This window comes from Petaurus breviceps, unplaced genomic scaffold (assembly GCF_028583685.1).
Source record: "Petaurus breviceps papuanus isolate PSGF00001 unplaced genomic scaffold, PetGlider_PUasm1.0 224, whole genome shotgun sequence".
In the NCBI taxonomy this organism is placed as follows: Eukaryota; Metazoa; Chordata; class Mammalia; order Diprotodontia; family Petauridae; genus Petaurus; species Petaurus breviceps.
Genome location: NW_027185887.1, coordinates 10874745 through 10890567, shown reverse-complemented (window position 1 = coordinate 10890567; position 15823 = coordinate 10874745). Strand labels below are relative to the sequence as shown.

At 38.7% G+C, this 15823-nt stretch overlaps 1 protein-coding gene across 1 annotated transcript in view; it reads right to left on the bottom strand.

The window, feature by feature from the left end:
* The window catches only part of LOC138166542 (cytidine monophosphate-N-acetylneuraminic acid hydroxylase), a 95529-nt gene that overhangs the window by 11183 nt on the left and 68523 nt on the right, over positions 1 to 15823 (bottom strand). Inside the window, exons 12-13 of the mRNA XM_069095038.1 lie at positions 9017 to 9191; positions 5004 to 5120 (exon numbers count right to left, since the gene is read on the bottom strand). Coding sequence (XP_068951139.1) covers positions 5004 to 5120; positions 9017 to 9191 — 292 coding nt within the window. The remainder of the gene's footprint in view (positions 1 to 5003; positions 5121 to 9016; positions 9192 to 15823) is intronic.

Here is a 15823-nt window from a genome sequence, read left to right as displayed (position 1 = left end):
TTAACGACAGAACCAGGTCTAGCATCCACATCTCCTAAGTCCACTGTACCACATTTGGCCATTGTGATTTCGTTTATTTTTCAAAATAAGCAGACAGGCACATTGAGCCATAGGGTTCACAGATTTAGAGCTGTAAGCTACTTTAGAGGCCATTAAGACCAACCCTTTCATCAATTGTCCATTGTTTCAGTCAAGTTCAACTCTTTGTGACCCCATTTGGGGATTTCTTGGCAAAGATAACTGGAGTGGTTTGCCATTCCTTCTTGTATTGCCAAGGCAATATTCACAGCACTGACTATGAATATGCCAGTGTAGTTCTTTGTTGAAAAATATAACAGACTCTCCATATATAAGACAGAAGCAAAACATTTATTCATACACCAGAAAGCCAAATCCTAACACAAGAAAACTGAATTCATCATAGCAACAAAGAAATCTATACACAATAAAACTGCAGAGAGCAACATCATCCCAAAGCCTTCCCACAAACAAATGCTCACAATACTAGCTGTCTGCTTTCCTGCATCCTCTCTCTCCCCCAGCTCTAATTGCTCTTACTCCCAGCTTCCTATGGACTCTGCTCCACTCTTCCTTCTCCAATAATTCAGCAAACCCCTCATACCACAGGCTCTGTGTGACAATATTCGGCCTATTAAGGGGCAGGGAAGATCTTCAAATCCCCATTACCATTACACCTCTCTAATTTACTTTATAGATGAGGAAAATGAGGTGAGCAGGGTTAAAGGACTTGCCCAAGGTATAGCAACTAGATCTGTTAGTAACGCATAGTAGCTAGTAACAGCTAGTAACTGTCTGAGGTCAGATTTGAACCCAAGAAGATGAGTCTTACTGACTCCAGGTCTGACACTCTATCTACTGTACCACCTAACAGCCTCTCATTTTATAGGGGAAACAGAGGCCTCTCAGCACTGCTGCTCTCTCTAGTTTCCTATGTTTCTATTTGTTTCCTATAAAACAATAGCCAATGAAAACTGAACTATTTTTGAGAACAAACAAGCCCTGATTTGGGGAAAATAAGTTCCTGGAGACCACATCAGACTTGTTTCTCCTGGATGTGAGCTCTTGGAGGGCAGGGACAGTATAATTTTTGTCTTTGTATCCCCAAGCCCCAAGACAATACAATGAAACTGTTATATCAGTCACATCTGATTCTTTGTAACCCCATTTGGGGTTTTCTTGGCAAAGATAGTGGAGTGCTTTGCCATTTTCTTTTTCAGCTCATTTTACAGATGAGTAGATTGAAGCAGATTAAGTGCCCAGAGTCTTGCAAAGTCACATAGCTAGTAAGAGTCTGAGGCCATATTTGAACTCTGGTCCTCCTGACTTCAGGCCCAGTGCTCTACCCACCTGGGACACCCAGCTGCCCTGGCACATAGTAGATGCTTAATCAATGCATGCTGATTGATTGAAAGGGATCTCATATTTTGCCTCTAAGAACAATGTGATAATTGGGGGTTGCATTCCTGGTGAGGGTTCTTCTTCAGAAACTTTGTGATTATCTTGGTTCCATTGCAATCACCCTCTCTACCAATGCAGATTTCAACCCATCCACAATTTAGCAGGCAGTTTCATGAGTTAATGTGACTTAAACAAAAAAAAAAGTACTTGGGAGAGAGCGTTCTGGTGATTAACTTCACAATGCCTAGTGGTCTCGTCCTCAAACAACAGACATGGAGGTAATTCTTCAGGCTGGTGTCTGACACGAGGTATGCCTTGTTTTTAGCTTCATGTAGTCTCCTGTAGCCTATGCCAACCTGGCAGAACTTTTAAGAGCCCATAGTTACCTCCATGTCCTGATGAGGAAACACCATGAAACTTTATTAGACAGACCAAGGACACCACATCAAAGAAGAAAAAAAAGGCAGGGACATAGTCCCTCATACTTCACAAAAGCAGAGGTACAGCTATGAACCTCAACAACCATTTAAAAAGTATAATTATGGGGGGCTTCTAGGTGGGGCAGTGAATAGAACACCAACCCTGGAGTCAGGAGGACCTGAGTTCAAATCCAGCTTCAGACTCTTAACACCAAACAAGGTGTGTGACCTTGGGCAAGTCACTTAATCCCAATTGCCCTACCTTATCCCCTCCAAGAAAAAAAAAGTAAAAAGTATAATTATGGACTGAGACTACAATTAATGGACATAACTGTAACACATACATATATCAAACAAATGATGCCATTATATTATATACTGTTTATCAAATAAAATTCTACTGTATTATTAATCTGACCTAAAATCAATATGCTAACTGTAAAATTAAACATTGAGTTGACAATTTTATTTGCCAAAGTTATGCATTTTCTTGATTTGTTGTTTGTTTTGTTTTGTTTTGTTAACTAGGGCAGATTTTTTAGAAGTTATCCAAGGAATTTTGAGCTGTTGGCTTTTTTTTCACTATAGCTAGCAAAGGGATTCAGAATTGAAGCTGGTATTGGGGCATAGAATAACATTGTCTGTTAAGAGAATAGCATTACATATCCCACATGGGTGGGAGATAATTAAGCTTGAAGACAAACTGAGTCTGTTTTACAGACATTTTTTTTTAACATGGTAGATACATTTCTGAAAAGGCATTTGTAAAATGAATTTTTAGAAATGGAATTGTATTCCATTAAGCTTCCCTTTTTGCAAAGGGAAGCTTAAACCTCTATATTTCCTTTTGGGTGACCCCCAATTGGAAAATAGTATTTATATAACTTTTGGTTATATAGTGTCACCAGAAGAAAATTGCCAAAAAAGATGGGCATTGCAGGAGGAGAACTGAAGGTCACTGAAAGCATTTTTTACTTCCTTCTCCTTTTCATTTCTGGACCTAATCCAATATCTGTCTTCAGTGTCTGTCCAAGATACATGTATTGATGAACCAATTTTATGGATGGTATGAGTAGGCTGCAGTATATTGCCAACCATGAGTTGTGACTCTTCTGATCTCTGGATTTGCACTTCACATTACCTGTTCAACATCTTGAACTTGATGTCCCATAGGCATCTCAAGCTCAAAATGTCCCAAACTCAACTTATCTTTCCCTCTAAATTCTTCCCTACTTCCAACCTATTTTTGAGGATACCACCATCCTCCTAGGAATGCACCCCACAGTCTACATGTCATCCTTGACTCCTTACTCTCTTTCAATCCCTCCCCCCTCCCAATTCAATCTGTTGCCAAGACCCTTCGATTTTACCTTTGTAACATTTCTCACATATACTCTCTTCTCACCTCTGACACTACCACCACCCTGGTGCAGGATCTCATCACTTCATGCCTGGACTATTGCAATAGCCTGCTGGTTGATCTCTCTGCCACATTTCTCCAAACTATAATTCATCCTCCTCTGAGATATCAAAAGGATCTTCCTAAAACACAAGTCTGACCTTGTCACCACCCTACTTAATAAACTCCAATGGTCCCCTATCATTTCTAGGGTCAAATATAAAATCCTGTTTGGCTTTAAAAATAACCTGCCCCCTCTTCCAGTATTCTTGTACCTTATAGTCCCCCTCCCCCCTTATACTCATTGATTCAATGACATTGGCCACCTTGCTGTTCATTACACAAGATAATCCATCACCAGACTCTGAACATTTTTGTTAACTTCCCCATACCTTATATGTTTCATTTCCATCCTCGTGGCTTAAAACTTGCCTTCTACAAGAAGCCTTTCCTGATCCCCTTTAACTCTAGTGACTTCCCTTTTTTGATTATTTCCAGTTTAACTTATATATGGCTTGTTCATACAGAGCTGCTTGCATATTGTCTCCCCCATTAGTCTGTGATGTCCTTAAGATACTATTTTATTTTTTACCTTTTTTTATTTTCCAGTACTTAGCATAGTTCCTGACACATAGCAGATGCTTAAAAAATGTTTACTGACTCACTGAGAGAAGCAGTAAAAAAAGATGCTGTCAGTGAGAATATAATCAGAGAAGAAAGTGGGCTGATCAGGTACAAGATCAAGGTTTAACACAGTGACTGACAGCCCATCCATGGCACTGGTATCCATGCAAAGTCCTGAGAACTAGAGGAAGGTCCCTAGTACATTGATTGGGTAGATTGCCTATGGGAGGATTTCAGAAAGACATGTATAAAAGATAGGATGAAAGGTCATGTATGGACACAGCAATTTGCACTGCTAGAAAGTACCAACATCAATGAAATTACAGATCTGATGAAATATCAAAAGTGGGGGGTGGGGACTACATTTTATATAATCTAAGATGGATCTCCTTTTAAAGCTAGTTTTGCTTTTGTAAACCTGGATTTTTATGTATTAGAACTATTTAAAGTTCAATATACCTGAATAGCAATAACAAGATTCTACTATGTATGAAAATCCATATTTTACATACTGATAAATGAGATGGTGATTATTAATTTATAAAAGTGCTTACTACAGGATTACTTTAAGAAGCAAAGTGTTTTAAATTTAATTTGATATGAAAAATGTGATTTACACAGATTTTAGGAACCTATCTGTTACATCAGGTGTATTCTTACCTTTCTGTAAAGGTTATTGCATGTTGGGGTAAGGGTTTTAATAACCTTGAGAGGCTGAGATTTGTATCTTACAGGATTTTGCATCCCCTACAATATCTACTTAGCTCAGTGACTTTGATTTGCATATAGTTAAAGCTTTGTAAGTCTGGGTTGGCTTCCACGAGCCTCAGTTTCCTTACCCAAGGGCTGCTGAATTACACAGCCCTTGGGGTAACTCTTAGCTCTAGAATCATAAGCATCACAGTTGGTAGACAATTCTTAAAGGATACCAGGAACTTAGTGAAGCAGACAATAGGACAGAGAGAAAAGGAATTGGGCATCAATGATCATATAGCATCTTCTACTAATAAGGGGTTTGGTGCTTCTATGTGAGGTGGGAGGAGGCCTCCAAGAACACAGACATTTGTAAAGGGGATCAGCCAAGCAACAATTCTTTGCTACTGGTTACAGAGGAAGCAATCGCCTCGGGGATTGTTGCTTACTTCTTCATATGGATGATCCCGGCTTGGCCTTTCTGCTGGAAAGGATAAATCTAGAAAATCAACCAGGTAGTTGTATCCTGTAGGCAAAGTGTTGAAATTCTCATCTGTCTCAATCATCTATGGAAAAGAGAGAACAATGAGAAGAAAAGCAAATTATTAACCATTAGGTTATTAAGATCTTAGAAATCAAAGTTCCAGAAGAAAAAGTGGCCTATTGATGTTGGCAAATTTGGATGAAAAATTGATAATGAGGTAAGTGGTTATTTTTAAAACATTTTTCACTAAATTTATAGCTGAAAAAAATTATTTTTATGAATTAGGAGTATTGCTTCTTCACCATGATGACAAAAATTATATAGGAAGTAGCTACAGGTCTCAGGGGATTGATTACCTTAGGACTTGTCAATAAAAATGTGCTTTATTTTCACTCCATGTTTGTAGGCTTGGAGAACAGGCAAGATGATAGATGCTAATGAACGGGATATAACTGCTGCAGAGGTGCCAGTACTTAAGTTTAAAATTAAGGGGTTCTCTCTTTGCTCTCTTCAACTTCAGGTGACAAGGGGATATCATGTTAAAAAATTTCTTCAAATATTGGGAGATGTGACCTGGAAATCAGAGGCTGATAGGTTTGGGAATGAATAACATTCAGATAGTAATTGAAACTGGTAGAGAAGAGGAAGAAGCTGAATGAGGATAGGGAAAGAGAAAGAGTGGTCAGTGAGTAGATGCTGATGGAATGATTAAAGGAGACACAAGCCAGGTGTGGTGGGACATGCCTGTAATCCCTACTACTGGGGTGGCTAAGGCTGGTGAATTGCTTGAGTTTTGGAGTTCTGAGCTTCTGTGGGCTAAACTCATTGGTTATCTATGCTAAATTTTTACCAATATGGTAAACCCCTGGGAGTGAGAGGGAAAAGGGGGTCACTAGGCTGCCTCTTGAAGGGTTGACTGACCCAGGCGAGAAAAGGAACAGAGCAGAGCTCTTGTGCCAATCAATAGTGGGATTAGGCCCATTCAAGGCTGCTGAACTTATAGACTGAGTCACCAAAAAACAAAACAGAACAAGAAAACATAGAAAGGAGAAGCAGGAGAGAGGACTACCACAGATACTAAGGCCAGTGAGGGCACTTCAGTGAAGGCACTGAAGGGAAGATGGTAGTCAACAGGTACAAGAATAGCCTGGCAACAAAATGTCAAGTATTGAAAAGGTCTTTGGATAATTTGGAAATTCAGTAGAGCAGTGGTGCATGGAAGTAATTCTGCAGTGAGGAAAATTGTCTTTTAAAATCATTTTCCCCTTCCTTCCCCCTCTCTTTTTTTAAACCATACTTATGATTTCACAGGTATAGAGAGCTCTAAAATAAGAAACTTCCTCTATCAGTGTCCATCAATACTTTTTGTCAACTTAGAATCTTTACCTTGGCACACTGCGAAGTTATTTGCCATGGGTCACAATGGCACTATATTCCAGAGACAAGGCTTGAACTTAGGACTTCCTAGTTCCAGAACCAGTTATCTCTCATTAAATTTAAAAATATTATCCTTAGGCCAATCAAGAAAAACTGATACATCCCATAGATGATTAAAAAAAAAACTGATGAGTTGAGCATATTGGCTATATTAGCTTACAAATTTAATATTGGTAAGATTCTTATCTGTAAACCTGAGCCACTTCCATGGATCCTTGCAAAAAGTTCCTATGTCATATTGATGGGGTACCTGGGGTCTAGGTCAATTTGTGAAACCCACTTGTGAAACCAGTCTGTGAAATTATAACTGCAATTTGTATTGTAAAATTGTTATCTGTAAAATTCCTTTCCCAACCTCGGGCTCTGCCCCTTCCCCCTATCCTCACTAGGTCTAGGCAACACCTTGTGACTCCTTTGTTCTTACTTAATTCCTCATGTCTCCTCCGGTCTGGCCCAAATCCTCATGTTTCCTCGGGCCTGGCCCAAATCTTATCTAAACTATCTATGCACTGAGGTCCCTTCCGTCTGGTCAGCCCTGACAATGGCAGCCTTTAAAGGTAAAAGCATGTACCCCTCTCACTCGAAGGTCCCCTAAGGACTCCTGCCCGCTTCTCATAGAAGCGTAACAATAAACTTTCTCAACTCTAACTTTAAGTAAGGCAGAAGCTGAATTCTTTCCAGACGCCATTGCAGGTTTCCTGGTCTTGGATGAGATCAGAATTCCTGCTGAACCTATTGGGATCCCGTCTCCCATCAATATCAACTCCTCTTCATGCTTTATTTTATTTCTGAATAAATGCAATAGTCTAGAGGAGAGCTGGTGTTTATCTATGAACTCTATGGGTATGGAGCTCTGTTCAAATGTTCACATTCTATGAGTCTGTAATTGTCACAAAGTGTAATTGTCACAAAGTGACATGCATAAATGCCTCTAAGGCACAGGAGAACCCAGGAGGAAGAAGGGTTGATCTAGGAAAACCAGGGGAAAGGGTGAGGGAAGGAGGTTATTCCAGAAAAGAGACCACTCTAGGAGAAAGGACAGAGGTGGGCAGAGACTGGCTAAGCAAGGGAAAGAAGAAGGAAGGAAAAAAAAAAGCAGGTGAGAGAGAAATTAAGAAAAACTAGTATGCATGATAAAAGAGGATCATGGGGGGGGGGTATTTAACATTGAAACTCCCAACTACTTTTAATCATTTTTAATTTTAGAATCTCAAAGCAGGAAGGGACCTTTGAGGTCACCTAGTCCTAAACCAATTGAACAAGTTGTCATGGGGTGCAGCAGTAGGAGTAGGAACTTAAAAGAGTCTTTAGAGTGCCATTGTGATGCTTTGAGACTATTGTGTGTAGAGTTTTCCCCTTAGTTTTGTTCTATTTGGCATTATTTTCCTAAGCTAATTGTATTTAAAAATAAATTAACTATTTTTAAAGACTGTCCTGGGGGAGAGGAGGTGGTGCTATTGGGGCCAACCTGTAATTCCTATTATAAGAGAGGCTGGAACTGGGACATGCTTGATTTCTGGGAGTTCTGAGCTAAACTTTGTGAGATGTGTTTACTATGCCTGTCATCAACATAGTACGAAGACTAGTGTGTGTATGAGGTGGTGGTGGTGGTATCACAATGCTATCTAAGGAGAGGCAAACAAGTCCGGGTCAAACCCTTTGTAGCAGTGGGGCTAGGCCTGTGAATAGTTACTGTACTTCCAGCCTGAGTATGATAGAGAGACCTAGTCTTTAAATAAAAAAAAAAAAAGTCTTTATATATAAGAAGAGATTTTACAACCTTGACTTTTTTAGCTTTCTGTTTTCCAGAAACCAAGCTTTCCCCAATATGTAAACTGTTAGGTTTGCTATGTCCACCTACAAAAGATGTTTCATCACTTACTTGATGGCAGTGACTAGAGCTAAAGCACTAGTCTACAAGAGCATAAAGCAGACTACAGAGTGGTCTTTTTAGGATGAACCATACAGCCCTATCTCCATATGGATATGGATATGGATGTATGTAGGTATATTTTTATCTCCAAAGAGAGTTGCAACTCTAAATGCTATGACATTTACAGTGTTCAAATTCAACCAACATCAAGTGTCTGCTCTGTTTCTGAGCACAGTGCTAGGCACAGAGGGAGAAGCAAGGCTTATCTTAGGCTCATAATTTACATATGAAGCAGCCTCTTCCCCGCATAGCTTACAGTCCTTTAAGGATAATGACTCTTGTAGAGAACTATAATATCCAATGACACCCAAAGGGAATGGGGGCGGGGCATGAGGGGAAAGGTACAAAACAAAGGGTCTGAGAGGAGAAAGATCATTGCCTAGAGGAGAAAGGTCGGACAGTGCTTCCAGGAAGAAGTGCTATTTCTGTTGGACTTTAAGAGAGGAACAGAAATTCAACAGTCATAGAGGAAGCTATCCTGGGCATAAGGAGCTGTACAAGAAAAGCTTAGTGAAAACCAAATTAGGGTGTTTCAAGTCAAAGTAAACTATTTAGGGCACAATAAAAGTTAATAGGAAACAGAAGATTAGCACTCCTTATTACCATACCCTGATCACAAGGTTGTAATTCTTAAATCCAGCCCAAGTGAAGTACTCTTTTATCCAGGATGGGTGAAGAAATATTTCATCTTCTATAGCATCATTCAGTGTTTGCAGGTATGGTTCAAAGTCCCAAGAATCTTTATAAATCTTAGTCCCAGCTGGAGGGTTTATGATGCTCTTGCTGGGAGGGAGGTAAGGAGAGAAGAGAGAGGAGAGGGAAGAATGGCAGGGATTTGGGGCAGGGAAAGATAGGTGAGGGGGATAGGAAAGGACAAGGGAGGAAAGGAAGCAACAAAAAGGTAAATTTAATGATTGCATATCAGAATTTATTTGGCCTATTTTAGTGATAGCATAAATAACTATGTTACTAGATGACTTGTATATAGTCTAATCACTTCAGACTCAAGGAATAACTAATTCACATCTAGTTGCTATCCAGATTTCCATCTGCATCATTCATCATCTCCAAAAGCCAAGTTTCCCAGTGTCTAAACCATTACTCTTGCTTTATTCCCCTACCAAAAAAAAATATTTCATCACTTCCTTGATGGCAATGACCAAAGCTAAAGGATTAGTCTTTAGGAGGATACAGAGTAGTCTTTTTAGGGCATACCATATATGTCTCTCTTTCTCCATATGTATATGTACATGTATGTGTATGTTCATATATACGTGAATATTTCTATCTCCAAAGAGAGATGCGGCTCTAAATGCTATGAAGTCGTCTGCAGTGCTCAAGTTCAATCAGCATCAAGTGCCTACTGCATTACTGCATCTGAAATACTAGGTGGACCACATCTCTCCAAAACAGGCTATTCTTCAGGAAGATTCTTTTTTTTTTTTGCTTTTTGGAAGGCAATTGGGGTTAAGTGACTTGCCCAAGGTCACACAGCTAGTTTTTGTGTTAAGTATCTGAGGCCAGATTTGAACTCAGGTCTTCCTGACTCCAGGGTCAGTGCTCTATTCCCTGTGCCACCTAGCCACCCCTTCGGGAAGATTCTTAAGTCTTTTAATGAGACAACATGCTTTAAGAATCATACAGAGTCCACTGTACCATCCACTCATTACATACTAAGTCCCCTACATCCTTTTATTGAGACAGCAAAAGACATCCAGGATTTCTGTGCTAATACAGATTGTTTATATTTAGATATTTGGGCACCCTGGGGTTCCCAAAGTCTGGGCCAAAGTGATCTATTCTACCTGACAGGAGAGGCTACCTGTGAGACCATGGCAAAGAGCTCTCTGTTGCACAACGTGTCATGGTTCTTCTAGAACTTGGATCCATTGGTAGATTTCAAAGGAGAAGGGCTGTGAATTTTTAGTAAGTATTTCATAACTGTATTTTTATATAATTGGTTTCCTTTGTATTTTATTTTGTGCATTTTAAAACATTCTGAAAAGGCATCCACAGGTTTCACCAAAAGAGGCCTCCATGATTCAGAGAAGGGGAACTCCTACTCTTGGAGCTTAGGCAGAGTAAAAACCTCTGATAGTTAGACTATCCCAGGTCCTTTCAGGTCCCCCATCAGCATTTGTCTGGGAACAGCCCTGCCCAGGTGGATCATCTTTTGGAAAGTATGGCCACCTATCATGAACTATTCTAGGTATGAATTGTCATGAACCAGTCTGTGCTCACTTGGCAATTTATCCACAACAAATCCTATTTTTAGCCATGGCTAAAGCTCTCTTGGTCCCTCCAGAATTCTCTCAAATCAGAAAACTCAAGATCACAAGCTAATAAGTATCAATGGTGATATTTTCAAATACAGTTATTCCTAACACCTATACCATGCTAACCACCTACTATGAGTTCAAAGGAAAGTTACATAGTTTAGGGGGTGTCAAATACAGCCCAAGTATAAACAAGATATAGATAGGATCAGCCACTGACCACCTTATCCACAGCAGCATGGAAGACTTGTGACAACACCACATTTTCAAACCCATCAAACCTTATTTCCCATTCGTTCTTCACCCTCAAAATCAAACAGCCAAACCATCTGACATTATGGATCCTAGGACTGGTGGCCCTGTAGGTCTCTAAGAACTTTATGGATGTTATTGAGTATTTCTACAACACTGTTCCTTCCTGGTAATGGTCAAAGCAATAGACATTCACTTTGTTTTCAGATCATTGATTAGGAAACTGAGTCCCAAATGACTAAAGAAAGGGACAATTATGAAATGATCATCTTGAGAATAATTGTCTCACTGCTTTTCTGAGTGGTGCTAGAGATCCCTTAGCCACCATTATATAATTCGGCTACTGGTGTGACACTTAGTAGATCATATGCCACCCTTAGCTTGGCTGAAAGTTTTGTTAGAAATAGATATATGTTGTATTTGTCCAACTATGACTCCCTAGCCAGAACTCTGTCCCCAGGACTAGAACTTTTAGCATATTTTTAGCATTGTCAGAAGCATAAAAATTGCCCCTACATGAATCCTACAATTATGTGATTAGTCTAATCCCAGACATATAAATTCTAGCTGGCCAGACCTACTTTTTAAGTTGGGCTTTGGAAAATGAATTCTGTAGGGGTTCCTGAAGGAAGAAGAGCTAGCAAAAGAGGTTCATTGGGCTCTTTCCTCTGCTTCATCAGAGAGATGGAACTATTTGTCAAAAAAAGGAGTGAAAGTGATAACCATGTTACAATTCTCCCAGCCCTAAACAATCTTATTGTATATAGTACCAGTACCCAAATGCCCTGTTGAACTACAATGTACATGTGTCCTGGAATTAGTCAAGGCTTTCATCTTAAATTACTATAGCAAGTCATAACCTTGAGCTCTAGAGAGGCATTTTAGGGGGAGAGATGGGGTCTCAGAATGACGGCACGGTCAATGCAACAGAAAGACGAAAGGGTACAACTATCATGTCAACACCACAACAGAATGCTACTTTAAGGAGAAAATGTGGGTGCAACTAAATTATCCTTGCTCTAGTACATGCTACTTTCTTTCACAGTACACTATCCTTGTCTCTAAGCTGATCTTCCAAATGTATATTACAGCAACGAACTCCATTTGCCACTTTTGCCTTAGATTTGGTTAGCCCATGAGCTCTGATTTTACTTGTTCCCTTTTTCCTGTTTAGTTTCTTGGATTATGACTCTGGATCCATGTTTTCTTTTTCCAAGATGACCTTTTCCCTATTGTTGCTAATTGCCCCTAAGCGGGGCCACCTGTCAGCTCTACCTTGCCTCATAAACAGGGAGACATTACCTTTGCTACTACTTTCCAGAGTGAAGGAGGAAATTTACTCAGTAAAGTCTCTACCAGTAACAATTTTACTGAGTCACTATTGAATGACTAGGAAGTAATTTATATAAGGAAAATACCATATTATGAGTATAGAATATATTGGAATGTGAAGCAAGAGCTGTTAGCTTTACCAATCTCATCTGACCCCCAGATGATTTCTGTGACAAGAAGGAGAATTTGGGGGATTGAAAGAAATTCTTTTACTAACAGTTCTGCCTAGCACATCTGTAGTTTTTCTAACTGGAGTCTTCAGGATGATTTATAAGTTCTCAACCCAGGGATATAATAGAAATTAAAGAGTTTTTAGACCATAACCCAAATAGAAGCTTATCCTGAAAGATTCTGAGTAGCAACAGGAGAAAAGCAGTTGAAAATATAGACTTAAAAAGGTCTAAGAGCTTCTCTAGATAGCTGTCTAGGTGTGGTTGAATGGGATTTGCATCACAGAAAAGCTAAAAATAACTTTGGGACTATCTAGCTAAAGAACTGACAGACTTCCCCTTACTGGGAAGAAACTACTTTACATCTGAAGGCTAACCGGTGGTTAGCATTCATCCAAGAATCTCCTTGAATACCTGCAGAAAGCGGATCAACTTACATCACTAGAAGATATTGGTAGCTCTGGAGAATTGGAAGTATAAGTTGCCCTGATTATGACTGTTAAATAGTAGCATGTATTTCCTATGGTTTCCTTCCTTGGGTGTTCTTTGTTCATGCCTATTTCCCTATGTTTGCCCCTCCATGCATGTTGTCTGGTCATATGTACCCTGGTATCATCTCCTTCCTCAATGGTGATGTGGTAAACTATGGGAGAGTGCATTCCTGTGTGTATGAGGGAAATCTTGTCACTTATTTTGTCATGCTGTTTGATTAAAAGTCTTTAACTTTGAATTAATGAAGTATTGATTAGGTACAGGATGAACACAAAGGCTATGCCAATGCTGGCCAAATCATATGGTCATGGAATAGTTTTAATCTGGAAATATGTTGGTGGAACTGCATAAATGTTGGTTACAGAATAATGGTATTACTAAATCATTCCCTTCCTTGACTTCACCTGCCATCTCTGTGCAGCTGACTTCCAAATCCATAATAGATCTCCATTTCTGATGTCTAGACTAGTCAACCAGATTATTTTATGCTTTCTTCAATTAAGGTCAGACAAACTGAGTTAGAACAAAGTAATAAACTCATACATCCCCTAAGGAAACAAACCTAGGTAAATAGATTCTCTAGAGGTAAACTAAGTTAGGTTACAGACTAAAAGGTGAGTTTGTAAAATCCTATGCTTACAAAAACTAAAAGGCTACATTTTAAAGAAATCACAAGCTGTTTGAGAGGAAAAGATTTACATATCACTAAGTCTATGGTCACAGAAGTTTTTCCACAAATAAAATCTTTGTTGGGGGGAATGGGACAGCAGTGGTGGTGGTAAAGATCCTATTTTCCTTTCCTCCTCCCATTTAGTTTCTTATCTTAGGAATGTCAAAAGTCTTCCCTTAATATAATTATTTCATGAGTCAGATTTTTTTTAGCCAAGTGAAGTTAATATTCATAGGAAACAGGTTTCAGGAGTCAACCAGATATCCAGGTGAAACGGCATAATAAAATGCAGTTAAGGGAAAATGAAAGATTCCTATCACACATGTTTAATGCTCACCTCCCTCAGAGTGGACAGTTTAGAATTGACTATGAATGCAGAGCATTTTATGGAGACACTTATATCTGATTTAATATATCAGACATTTCTACAAAAAGAATGTTAAATATGAATGAATTCAAAAGGCTAAGAGTCTACTTCTGGTTTGGGATTTAAAAAAAAATGCACATGCTCCCAAAGTCTTGGAGGAATGCTTTGCAAATATTTTCATTTTATAAAAACATGTCTTTCTTTGTGTTGAGGGTACATACATTTCTCACTGTGTTGTTAGTACAAGCCTAATAGTAGTATGAGAAGCTAGAAGAGAATCATGCTTGAAATATGAATAGAGTTATAACATTGAGGTAACTGGTGGTATAGTAGATAGAACACTGGACCTCAAGTCAAGAAAACCTGATAACAAATCTGGTCTAAAACATTAACTGTGTGATCCTGGGCTTGACTTCTGTTTGCCTCAGTTTCTTCATCTGTAAAATTGCAATAATAATAGCAACTACCTCCCAGGGTTGTTGTAAGGACAAAATGAGATAATAATTGTAAAGACTTTAGCAGAGTGCTTGAAACACAATAAGTAAGTGTTATTATAAATATTATTTAGAATAATATTATTCTATAATACATAACACGTCACACACAACTTTATAACATAATTATTATAATATAATATATTACTATAACTACTTTTTAAATTATTATTTCCAGTCTGGTTTCTATTGTGCTAAGGGATATTTAATCAATGAAATCAAATAAGATAATGGATTGTGAAGTGCTTTGTACGTTGTAAAGCACTATGCATATACCAGCTATCATTATTGTTATGTAGCGGGTACTAGAATCTTTGATTCTCTCCTTTCTTTGATGGGCCTGCCTTGGGGAAATGGTGTTGGTCTGAAGGAATACATGCTTGAGAATGCAAGGTAGTAGGATAATATTTACATTGACATAGAAATCTGGTCATGTGTATTAAAAACAAACAAACAAACCCATATTTGAAATGACCAGACTTGGGTTTGAATCCCAGCTTCTTCTCCTTACTAACTGTATGACTTGAACCAAGTCACCTAACCTCAAATGGTCTCAGTTTCCTTATCTGTAAAGTTAGGGGGTTGGATTAAATAGTCACTCATTATCTAATGGCTCCAAATTCTATGATCTATGAATGAGAAAAAGCACATTTCTTCAAATGTCTGTCTCTGAGATCCCTTGAGACCTTCTAACTTAATCCAAAAAATGGCATTGTCATAAATATTCCTTGAGGCCAGGCACCATGTTTCATTTTGTCTTTGTACCCCCAGTACCCAGTACAGCATCTTGTATGCAATAATCACCTTATTATACATGCTTATTAGATGGATTGGACCATGTGTCAAATATGATAATGCCACAACTAGCACAGTACTATGCAATTAATAAATATTCAATAAATGAATGAATGGATCATGACATAGAGGAAAAAGTCAACCTTAAGGTAGATTACTTGGGATCAAAGTCTGGCTCTCTTTTTACAAGCTGTGCGACTTGGGTAAAGTCCCTAAGCCTCTCTGATTTCTTTCATCATCATCTATAAAATGTAGATAACATTTGTATTGATTCACAAGTCCATTAGAAAGGTCAAATAAAATAATGTTATAAAGCACTTCGTAACTATAATCTATTGTTGTTCAAGCATTTTTCAATCATGTCCAACACTTCATGACCCCATTTGAGATTTTCTTGGCAAAGGTACTAGAGTGGTTTGCCATTTCCTTCTCCACCTCATTTTAACAGATGAAAAAACTGAGGCAAACAGGATTAAGTGCTTTGCCCAGGGTCACATGGCTAGTATATATCTGAGATCAGATTTGAACTCAGAAAAATAAGTGTTCCTGATTCCCACTCAGTGTTCT